Source organism: Haliotis asinina, chromosome 2, assembly GCF_037392515.1.
Source record: "Haliotis asinina isolate JCU_RB_2024 chromosome 2, JCU_Hal_asi_v2, whole genome shotgun sequence".
Taxonomy (NCBI): domain Eukaryota; kingdom Metazoa; phylum Mollusca; class Gastropoda; order Lepetellida; family Haliotidae; genus Haliotis; species Haliotis asinina.
The window spans coordinates 1,711,659-1,724,188 of NC_090281.1; the positions used below are offsets into that span (position 1 = coordinate 1,711,659).

The following is a 12,530-nucleotide window of genomic DNA, read 5'->3' on the forward strand; positions in this document are numbered from 1 at the left end:
AACTTTTCAGCCACTTTATGCTACATTAAAAAGTGGCTGTATCATTGTCCCGGTTTCCATTGTTTACCACTGTGCTCAGTTAAAGTAGCACTGTGTCATCTGGAAGAATTTAAATATTAAACGAGACTTACCTGTAAGGTGAAGTTTGATATTAATTCCACCGACCCATGAAGTACTGAGGGATTACGTGAGAGATGTGCGCATGCGCTGAAACATCAGTCTTTAGCGTAGAAATATGGTTCCTGGCTAGCAAGGGTGGGAGTGGAGGGCACGTAATCCCTCAGTACTTCATGGGTCGGTGGAATTAATATCAAACTTCACCTTACAGGTAAGTCTCGTTTAATATTTAAATTCCACCTCCCCATTCCGTACTATCGGAATCCCGTGAGATTTTAGAGTAGGAGGCATATTTCCAGAAAAGTGTTTTCCCCTCAACCACATGTTAAAGAACACACACAATACTCGTTCTCTTTCAATATGTATTCCAAAAGTACAATGAAACATTATTGCGAAAATTTTATGTCACTATGCCTAAAACCTCTACACATTAACTAGGTCGGCGAAACAGGATCAAGCTCTTCCAGAGCAAATGTATTGCTAAGAACTACTCAAATTTTCAGGTGATAGAATAGCATCACTGAAAACACTGTCATTTTCTACTGGTTTGTTGTAGAAACGTCCAAACACACAGTCCTTGCTCCAGCCTGCTGTATTCAGTATTGTTTTTAAAGGTACTTTAAGGTTACAGGCCTTGCTAGTGGAGGCTGCCCTTATGCTATGAGGCTTAAATATTTTCATATTGATGCCAGCATTCTTTAGCATAGTCTTCACCCATCTAGTAATGGTGTCCTTGGAGACCCTTCTGTGTGGTTTCTGTGTGGCTATGAATAAAGCTGTCTCTTCTCCTCTCAGATCCTTGGTGTGTTCACAGTATTGGGTTAGCAAAGACACTACACACAGTGCTTTGTCTGGGTATCTCTGAAAAGTTAGTTCTTTTTGTTGGTATCCTGGTCGTGTCTGTTTTAACAGGTCACCAAATCTGATCTTGACTTGTCCGTTAGAAATATCTACATTCCTGTTGTCAATCAAATGGAGAGACTGAATTCTCTGACCTGACAGCAGTAGTATCAAAGTTGCTAACTTCATTGATAGCAACAGCAAGGATTCATCTTCATTAACACCTTTTAGATATTTTATCACTGTGCTTGCGTCCCATGTCACATTATAACGAGGCAAGGAGGGCCTCAAATTAAAGACACCTTTCATAAATCTTGTGACTGTAGGGTGCTGTCCAAAGTGTGGATGGGTCAGTTCTGGCGTCTTCACAATAGCAGACAGGGCTGATCTGGCGGTGTTAATTGCCGAGTAACTGAGACCTAACTTAAACAGCTGAGCTAGGAAGTCTAAACCTTGCCTCAAAGTGGGTGAAAAGGGATTGATACTCCATTTGTTGCAAAACAACCTCCACTTTGAGAGATATGTCCCATATTGTTTGTGCGTGGTTTCTCTCCATGAGTGCAGTATGATGTCCTCAACTGCTGTTGAAAATCCCTCCGTTTGAATAGATCCCCTGATAATTTTACAGCTGCCAGTCGCAATTTCTGGTGAAGCGGGTGTAAAGCTTGTGGTCGGTTTTTCAGTGTCAGTAGGTTTGGTGATCTTGGCAGCAGCCTTGGACAATCTACTAACAATTGCAGCAGCTTGGTGAACCATGGCTGGGTTGTCCATATGGGAACCACCATTAACACGTCGGCCGCTTCTCTGTGTATCTTCTGCAAGACTGGTCCGATCACACTAAAAGGACAGAAAATATAGTCATAAGAATTTCCCCAAAAAACAGAAAAGGCATCCACTGCTTCTGCACAAGGATCAGGGTGCCAGGACACATATCTATCCAATTGTGTGTTCAGCCGTGAGGCGAACAAGTCTCTAGATGGGGTACCATAGATGGATGTTAAGGTTTGGAAAACGCTGCAATCTAATTGCCATTCCTTATCATCACACATATTCCTAGAGTGCCAGTCTGCTTCTGTGTTTTGTGTCCCTGGCAAGTAAGCTGCTGAGATCCAAATGTCTCGTTCGATGCACCACTGCCAAATTTTCCTTGTTATGCTATTGCATCCTATTTTTGTACCACCCATGTGATTAATGTAGGCAACTGCAGTGGTATTGTCTATCATTATTCTTATGTGAAGGTGACTGCCATCTGCGCAGAGTGATTTTAGCACTAACCAGGCTGCATACAGCTCTAAGGAGTTTATATGCATTTCACTTTCCTCACTAGACCAGAGTCCCTGTGCACTAACTCCATTCATAACTCCGCCCCAACCTGTCTTAGAGGCATCTGAGGTTACCAGTACATCTGGCTGACGTTGGTCAAGAAACTGTGGCCTTTTCCCCACATTGTCAATCCACCATTTTAAATCATGGATACAAGTATGATCAAGCAAAACTTTCCCATCATAGTTCCCTTTTTCCCTCTTGAGAGCCTTGTTCTTAACTATTTCCAAATGTTTATAGTACAAGGGTGCAAACATCATCCCATGTCCACTAGCATTTAGTTGTCCGATTGCTGCAGCAAGAGTCCTGATTGAGGTAGTTTTAGTCATGTTGGACTTCAGTAGGTCACGACACACTTTTTGAATTTTCTTTACTCTTTCTTGTGTTAAATTTACAGTCATGGTTTCACTGTCAATTACAAACCCCAGGTATGTAATGGATTTTGTAGGCCTTAGCACCGATTTTTCAGGGTGAACTGTAAATCCTAATGTGTCTAAAGTGTTCACTGTACATTTCACATTCTCCATGCAAAACTCTTCCGTCTCCCCTACCAACAGGGAGTCATCAATGTAGGCAGTGTTATCAAATCCCTGTTTCCTTAGGCTTGAAAAGACAGGTTTCATAACTTTAGTGAAAAGTCTTGGAGCAGATGCTAATCCATTTGGTAAACAAGTGAATTCATATAGCTCATTGTTCCAGTAAAACCTTAGAAATTTTCTATCTTGAGCATGTATCGGAACAGAGTAATATGCATCTTTCAAATCTACTGATGCAAAGTAACAGTCTCTTTGTACCAGATAGATCGCTGTTTTGAAAGTGTCCATTTTGAAATGTGATGAGTCAACCTCTTTGTTTAAGCTTTTTAAGTTCAGAATTATTCTTAGTGAACTGTCTTTTTTCTCCCTGCAGAAAATGTTAGATATATATTCCCCTGGAACATGGGTACATTTTTCAATCACACTAATGCGAAGCAAACGGGAGATTTCGTTGTCTACCCGCTCCCACTCGTCACTGTGTATCCTAAAGGGTGTAGGTATGACGGGCTGGTATATTTGATGCTTAAACTCTATTCGCGCTCCCTGAATGCATTTTAGTGTCCACGTGTCTGACGTGACCACCCTCCAATTGTCATGACACAAGCCAACTTTCCCTGCCATAAAATTTTGGGGTGTATTGCCAATACCGTCAAGTAGCCAGCTCACCTGAGCGGTTTCCACATCACCCTGGTTACAGGACTGTTCTACTGTTTCCGCTGGTCCCCTTTTTTCCATGGTGACCCTGTCGGTCGCTTGCCTAAAAAAGGTCCTTGGTTGTGCCGGCCTGTAGGTCCATATGTGCCTGAGTGAGAGGACTGACCTTTACCTTTAGTAAAACCACCTTTCTTATGTCCTCTATAAGGTGAGTCATAAGGCCTGAATCTGTTTCCATGGTGGGCTCCGCCATGTCCACGTGGAGAGGGTGATGGAGCAGTAAAACTCCTATTTTGCTTCTCAGAGCTATGTAATTTGTTACTCAGTTCTTTGCACTCTGTTATGTCCTTTATGTTCTTTGGGAGGTCATCTCCAAACAAGTTTGTAGTTGCCACTGTATCCACTGAGCACAACCGTTTATAAGGCCCACGAAGGTCTGGCTTAAAATTCTCTCGCCTTGTGTTGTTGATATCACTATGTAGGCCCACCAACATTCTAACAGCATCCTTGGTTTTCCCCAGGAGTTCTTTAGGGTTAATGTCCTTCTTGTGAACAACTGCCGACATAAGGGAGTCCATCATTTGAATGACCGGAGTAGTGGCCTTGTCCAGCAGATTTTGAATCCGTTGCAGGTTAATGTCTTTGGACCTGGTCATAGCTCTCGCCTCATGCCAAATCACGGCATTAACGCGGGGTGACATCAAGTATTCCAGGTTTTTAGGGCGTTTGTAAGCTTCCATAATGGCTTTGAGTTTTTCCAAGTTCGGGGTTTTAGTGAGCCCATCATTGATAGACCTAGCTAAGTCGCTGTTAATCACAGGCCCTGTTTTATCTTCTTCCCCGAAAAACTCCGTCATGTCTTTCATGAGACTATTAAAATCGTCGGTCTCATCATCGGTCTGCGTCTCCTCCCCTTGATCAAGGCACCTGTGTATCAACATGTCCATTTCATCCTCGTCGGACGTTTCACCCTCCTCCATTTCCTGGGCGCCGCCATGTTTGTTTTTGTTTTGACCGCCACTCGCCGATTCTCGGTCTTGTTCGGCCTTCTCCGCGCTGTTGCTAATTTTAGCCAACGCTGTGCTGATCTGAGCCATGGTGTGTGACTGGGCCTGCTGGCTTGCAAGTAGCGAGCGCAAAATGGCATCAAGGGGGGACTGTTTCTCCCCCGCGGGGTCAAGTTCTCTATGAGATGCGGCTTTCCTCTTGACCCCCTCAGTTTCACTCCGGAAACCTTGCATAGAGTTTGACTTTCCTCCCGTGGACGTACTCTCCAAAGGAATGGTGGTAACCTCCGTGAGGTTTTCCACAAATTCAAAGAAATTGTCAGAATCGGGTGCACGCTGGCCCTTGGCCCCTTGCCCCTCTGGCTGCGCCATTTTGGCAGACCACGACCCGTGGCCGTATCGGTCTCTGAGACAAAACCTGAGTGTTCTAGCCACACACTCACAAGACGGTCAGTCCAAAATTCCCAACTGTTCCTGACACAACCAGAAAGTGTCTGGCGATTTCTGATCGATGATTTATCCTGTCTATTAACTATGTAAATAAAACTTCTTGGAACTTATATGGAGGCTGTCGACTGATGAAGCAACTCACACGAACTGATGTTTCAGCGCATGCGCACATCTCTCACGGGATTCCGATAGTACGGAATGGGGAGGTGGAAATTATCATTATCATGCTCACTGACCAGTGCTGACCTGTCCACCGAGCAGCACACAACTTTGACAGTGTTCGGCTCTCCTCGGCCCCCTTCCGGCTGCATTACAAAATGGCTGCAACGGATGTAAACAGACCACGGTCCGTCGTCTGCTTCATGTTTATCGTAACACAGTGGAAACCTAGTCCAATCTCATGTTCCCTTTTCCAGTATATCTGTAAACTACTACTGATGGGTAATGGCATATTTGATGCATAATCAATCAGCATTGAATATTATTGCCATCTCAAAACTTTGTTCACTTTCTGCGCAAGAGTATTTCCTCGTTCTCTTTGCGTCTGGCGGTACGCAATCAAATGTTGCCAAAAGTCTTTGCATTAACTATCATGCAACCCTCTCAATCTACCGTGTGAATTATCAATCGCAGTTATTTCTTTACACTGCAAAAATGACTTGGTTTCCAGAAACCTGGAAACCATCCGTAATGTGGGTAATTGTGGAATCCAGTTGGTTTCCATTCTCTGAAACTCACTGAGTTTCCAACTAGTTTCCATTTTGGAAATGTGATTTTGGTTTTTCTGTAAATGGAAACCAAAATGAAACTAAGTTCGGGGGTTTCTTGTTGGTTTCCATACCTGGAATTTGCAAACTCTCAGATCTCACTAAATGGAAACCAACATAAAAGTAGAAAATGTAGTTTCATGTTGGTTTCCATTGCGCGGTTTTGAACTAAGTAACATAAAATGTGTAATTGTTTACCATCCTGACATCCAGTTGGTGTCCATTCAGTATCCATCTGAATGTGCCTGGGGAAGGAATAGTAGAGTCGGTTCTTTGCTTAGATGAACAAGACAACAAAAGTAAATTGTTGACGCATCATTCTGTGGATATCACAATATTAAATGTGGCTTCAAACTGATGATACAAGAACAAACTATACACCTTTTTCCTTCACATTCTTGTTTATTCGTAATGTAATGAAGCATCATATTCCAACTACCATGCACACAAACTTCACAATAACCGCACTAAACATGCAAATGGTGCTAGGCACACTTAGTTCCGTTTCTCTAGATTGGGATGAATGGGGCAAGTCCAGGTTTCGGTTGTCTGCTTTGTCAAATTGAGGATCAAACGCTTTCTTTACCTGAAAAGAAATAATAAAACAGTGATATCTATATACAAGAATAAAAGGTGAGTTGACTCTGCATAGAAACATTGCTCAAACTATTATTATATATTAATTATAACTTATTGGATTATTGAGTTGTGTACGGGCTTGTATTCCTTTCAGTAAATATATTGTATAAAAATAAATAAAATTAAAGCCACTTTAGCAATAGTTCAGATATATATTAATAATTAAAAGGTAAATGATGCAATATATATATAAAAAACAGGCTATAGACTGCCAACTCCTGAGAATGTGAAAGAGTATAAGCATTTAGGAAGATTAGTATAAGTCATTAAAACAATTGTCAGTTCGGTACTTACATGATGATATTTATGCAGAATATACGTGAATTATACAATAAACTGAGGCAGTGCGGTAAAGTTTAGCGTTAAAAGCATTTATAGTTGGCATACTTTGACACTGAGTTCAAATACTTGACAACTAATCAGTGTCAGGTCATTAGTGTGTCGGGGTTCGTGTGTCGGCTTCACTGGGGCAGTCCCCACTTAACAGGCTCCTGTTATCAAAATTAGCTAGCTGTAAAAACAATAGAACTTACCTGAGTCAGGTGTTGACAGACAAACCCGGAAGTTATGAACCGGTAATCCATGGGCACGCGAACTCGTGACATTTTATGAAAGCAACAGTTTTATGTACTGAAGTGGTCGTTTTCAGTCTTTGTCTTAAAATCACATCCAAATTGGGTCAGAGAAGGATTTCGTGCCTGCCAGTCGAAAAAGGATCAGGTATTTCTTATTACCCACAATGCCCCTACGCACAGTTGCCGCCATTTTGTCACTTGATCCAGGGATACTCTATAACAGGGATTGGTCACTCGCTAGCTTTCCTTACCATTTGTACTAATTAACGTGTGCCTCGTCATGCTCCACTGCACACGTCAACTTGGTTTGTTCTCAGCGCAAATCGGCTGCGCTTAACAGTATTTCAACCAGTTTACTGTCGGAAACTATCGGCATCTCCCGGAGTAATACTCGGTAAATTGGAGTAGGCTCCCCTGAATGTTGTCACAACAAGCTGGTTACACTTCCTGTCGCCGAATGATGCATGTGTGGATTAATGAGAGGACTTGAGAATGTGTTTACACATTGCCTTGTTCAAAGACTGTTTATGTGACAATTTTGATACAGCGTTCGAAACGATCGCCAGCCCAGAGGCCCAGCGTCGGTTGTTAATGTATCAGGCCAACAGTTTCAGTTATCTGCAGGCCCATGTGGTCTTCTGTCAATTAGATCTCATTTCTTTTCAACTAGCATCGTGCCCATAATTTGTATTAATGTTCAGGAATTATCCTTGATCCCTCATGTTAGTTTAACTTCCAGTTTCACTTCATAGTATTATATATTCAGTGCCGCATAGGAATGTCAGCAGTCTATAACTAATGTAAACTTCTCTGTGCTCCATACACTTCACTAATGGATTTTGTAGGGACTGTGAAACTCTCTACAATGAAGACTATTTTGTTTTTATTGGTTTGATTTCAACAAAATGGGTATGCAGACTTTAAAGACTGCAAGTGGCAGCAAGCCTTGATGGCCAAATGGCAAACTAAAGGTTATTATGTTATTATATGTATTTGAAATGACCTGTTACACAATTAAAATGTCTCATTATGTTTCAGTGGTTTTCTGTTTGTGTGGAATGCTTAGGCTGCATAAAAATATGTTTCTCAGGCACATTCTTTTCAAAAGTGACGAGTAAGACTTTGATTTTTAATTTTTGATAGAAAAAATGTGACGAGGGAGGAACACATTTTTATTTCTTTTTCCTTCAGGAATACAGTTTGGAAAGTTAAGCACATGTTAATGAGTTGTAGATTCAGTCACTCTCATTCTTACAGACACTCAGTCTATAATGGACAAATGGACGGTCGTGGCAAAGTCGAAATTATTTTTTTTAAGAGGGCTGTTAATGAAGATGACTAGATGTCTTCCTGCATGTGCGCAATTGCATGGATACTGACAGAATGACAACTGACACAGTCACTCCCCCCTAAAAAAACAGAAAGTTTAAAACCATCACAAAGCGTTAAAAAGTCCTTTGCAGTTTTGTCAAATATCAACAATAGTTTCAGAACTAAAACATTCAAGCATCAAAGGCATCCATGGCAGATTAGAACAGATCAGATATGTCATACCTCATACTTTCACCAGATAGAATATTCCCCTCAATACTTAGAGGTGTCTTTGAAAGAAATGAATTTTAGGACGACTAAACACATTCAAACATTGGCTTGTAGTAATGAGTGATCAGATCAGATCAACGATATGTCATATTTTTCACACACATGAAATACTTGTGAATGTATACACCCTACCAATTATTTTTTTAATTCATAAAATCATCACTATTACTTCCAAACACCTCTCACCAGATGGAACTTTTTTCCCTAACAGAAATTAAAGGTGTGTGTGAAAGAAGTTTTTTGAGCAATAACTAGAAACACTCAAAAAATGCTGTGTAGTATTTCAATGGCGGATCAGAACAGATCAGCGAGATGACACGTTTTTCACACACCTCAAATAAATCCTAACAATATGTTTAGATTATCAAATTATGAACATTACCTGCAAACACCTTTCGGGTCATTGTATATTCCCCTCATAAATATTTAAGGTGCATGTGAAAGAGGTTTTGGAGCAATAACTAGAAACACTCAAAGTTATACTATTTCAATGGCGGATCAGAACAGATCCGCGAGATGGCACATTTTTCAACACCTCAAAAACACCCTACCGATTTTTTTTAAATTATAAAATTAGCACTATTACTTCCAAACACCTTTCACTAGATGGTATGTTCCCCTAATGGAAATTAAAGGTGTATGTGAATGAAGTTTTTGAAGCTGAAACAAAAGCACTCAAACAACGCCGTGCAATATTTCAATGGCGGATCGGATCAGGTCGGCGAGATGGCACATATTTCACACACCTCAAGTACGTCCTAACAATTTATTTTAGATTATGAAACTATCACTATTACCAGCAAACACCTTTCGCCTGATGGTAAATTCCCCTCATAAAAATTAAAGGTGTATGTGAAAGACGGTGTTGAGCAATATCTAGACACACTTCAAACAACGGCGTGTAGTATTTCAATGGCGCATCAGATCAGATCGGCGATCTGCCACATTTTTCACACACCCCAATTAAACCCCAACATGTTTTTAAGTCACAAAACTATCACTATTGCTTGCAGATACCTTTCAACTAAAGGTATAATTTCCTGCTAAAACATAAAGGAATGTGTGAAAGAAGCTTTTATTGACGAAACTCAGTCTATCTTCGCTGTGTACCGATAATTGAAGCCAGAGAGTTACAAGATGCCGACTTGAAACTTTACTACAAACATATTTTCTTATACTGACACTAATTACAAATATGTGACTAGAACTGAAGTAACAGAACAGGTGACTTATGTTCTACGTGTAGGATCCGAGTTGTCACAACACTCAGCGAATGTAATCAGCTGTTGAAAATGAACCGAGCTCAATCTTTAATACTAAGCTGCCGCCATATTGTCTCCACTGGTCACGTGACAAAGCGAGACATACGTTCAGCGGTTTTTCGAGGAGTTTCCACTCCCCTCTCTATATAGGCTCCCTGCTTGATCCCAAGTTGTTTTGAGACGACTATTTTGAAAGCAGTTCTCACCCGGTATGTCCAGTAACGACGACAAGTAAGTCAACACAGTGCAGTATTCCTACGTTTGCCCCTGTTATCTGATTTAAGAGACTGGCAATGACATTTACAATGGAAGCTTTTGAGATTCGGATACGTGAAAAATTGAGAACAGCAGCAGTCGTCGATCGCCGCGGGAGAAAAGGAACATTCCACGATCTGGTCAGGTACAGTGTTATTTTCTTGAAAAAAGCAATAGCACATGTTATTCGTAATGTTTAACGTAAATAAGTAACTACTACAATACATATGAAATTTTAGACTTGATGGACCTCGGTAAACAAATGCGTGTCGAATTCTTAGCAAGAGAGATGTATGGCTTCCTTCACTCAGCACTCGGTTAATTCAAGAACTCAATATTACTGTGATTTGGATCAGCTCACACACGATTAAAATGGTTCAATGTGTTAATGAATTATCTTTGCAAGAAAAAAATAAATCACAAATATCTCTGGTATATTATTGCTATTGTGCTTGTTACGACTTTTCATATTGCTTTTGATATTTGCACGTTTGAAAACAATGTAGTCGGGAATAGTGTGTCATTTTGCATTTTTAGGTTAGGCATTCTCTGACCAGATTTGGTGCATTGTTTGAGGAAATTTCAAAATTGAAATTTCACAATGTTTTCAAACTAATATTGAAGAGTTTTATATTATTGATTTATGATTTAATTTAGATTTGCCATCTGATGTAAGTAGTGTTATGCTTATCATATCAAGATTTAACGAACTCTGAATGAAGAAATGTGGATTGTGTTAGTTCCACAGAAAAGGTTATGAAGAGTATATAAAGAACATATGGGTATACAATGATGGATTGCCAACCCAAAATAGTATATGAATTTGCTGACCTGGATTCTTTTCATCTAGCATATTCTACGCTTTGCAAATTGATATTTATTCTTTTTATTCGACACTTTATTGTTTTCAAGAGTGCAATATGACAAGTTCCTGACTTTTTTTAATCGATGCATTTCTACGTTTCCAGCATAAAGGAGGGCAGTGTTGGAAAAACTGAAGACGGCAGTCTGGACCAACTCATTTTGACATACAAAAGGTATGTATAACCTGAACCGTCCAGTACATAATGCACATACAACATAACCAAATAATGTAAATCCTAGGAATCAGTAAAAACGCATAGCGCATGTCACTATTCTTGTAACCTCCAACTGGAAACATGTTTCACTTATAGTTATGCATCATGCACATGTCTCCTTTCAGAAGCTTTTTGATGGGTTTGGATGAACAAGATGGATCACTTATGAAGATGTGGGGAAAACAGAGGCCCAAGGCTTGCATGCAAAGAACGGCAAAAAGTTCAGAGTAAGTAAACGTATTCTAGTCATTTGACATCTTGCAGAGATTAAATATTTTAAGGAAACCTTTAAAATATCAAGTTAATTTGGATTCTTTCTATGTACATTCAAGGAATTTCAAAATGAACACTGTTTAAAATGTGCAATTTATCCTTTGAAAAATACAGCTTAAAAAGGTTTAAATATTATGTAGCACATTATGCTGCACCGTATGCTTGTGACCCCATATTCATAGCTTGTCTGCCTGAATGACTCCACATTATTGGTAAAAAAAACATGTCTTTTCACAATCACGGATAAATCGTAGTTCTATACTCATAGTGTGCATTGTATGTAACATTCAGAAAATAAATTATGGCTTTCAAAGGCGAATTTCTTCATGTCTCCGCACTCTATCATATATCAATTCGCTGTTCTGCGATTGAAACTTTTGATGTCAAATGCTCAGTTTATACTTTTTGATCTCTTCGCTTATCGGACATGGGGGTTCAGTGTATTTCACCTCAAGCAATGTTTGACAGTTTTCTTTTCTCTAGCCATGGATATCATAGACTAATGCTTGTTTGTACTGATAGTTTGTTTTCTAAATTTCAGAAGCTGGAAAGCAGGAAGGCTGTGAAACGATTGACTGGCCGGAGGAGAAGAAGCACACAGTTCTTCCTCTCTTGGGGAAAGAGCTAACATTTTTCAAACTAGGAATATTCCGAATATTATTTGATTACAAACATATTGTTGAATATAAATAAACTTTTAATGAATTTGTGTTTTATTCTGTTGTTTGTCATCCTGAAGCCCTTTACCATTATGCAATTGTATAAAATACCTGATTTGCTACATGTGAGATATGAAACAACATCTTTTCCGGAGGACCGGGTAAAGGGCCGACACGAGCAAGTTTCAGTTCATGGAAACTAGGTATTAAACTAGGTTGGAAACTACAACACGGAAACCAGGTTGAAACCTGCAATAAACTCCTACATGGAAACCAGGTTGAAACCTGCAATAAACTCATACGTGGAAACCAGGTTGAAACCTACAGTAAACTCATACATGGAAACCAGGTTGAAACCTGCAATAAACTCATACATGGAAACCAGGTTGAAACCTACAATAAACTCATACATGGAAACCAGGTTGAAACCTACAATAAACTCGTACATGGAAACCAACTGGATCCCGCTTGGAGGAGTGGGTAATGAAACGA

The 12,530-nt window shown here is 40.0% G+C and overlaps 1 protein-coding gene across 1 annotated transcript; it reads right to left on the reverse strand.

Moving 5' to 3' along the window:
* Positions 1-465: 465 nt before the first annotated feature.
* Positions 466-4,904, reverse strand: LOC137273106 (uncharacterized). Its single transcript, XM_067805562.1, has 2 exons — positions 3,483-4,904; positions 466-1,794 (listed from the first exon to the last, which is right to left on the reverse strand). The coding sequence occupies exon 1, from the start codon at positions 4,847-4,849 to the stop codon at positions 3,521-3,523; it is 1,329 nt and encodes a 442-aa protein (XP_067661663.1). The 5' UTR covers positions 4,850-4,904; the 3' UTR covers positions 466-1,794; positions 3,483-3,520.
* Between the last annotated feature and the right edge of the window lie 7,626 nt (positions 4,905-12,530).

Excerpts from the sequence above, each read along its gene's own strand:
- LOC137273106 (XM_067805562.1), bottom strand. The coding sequence starts at position 4,849 with ATGGCGCAGCCAGAGGGGCAAGGGGCCAAGGGCCAGCGTGCACCCGAT.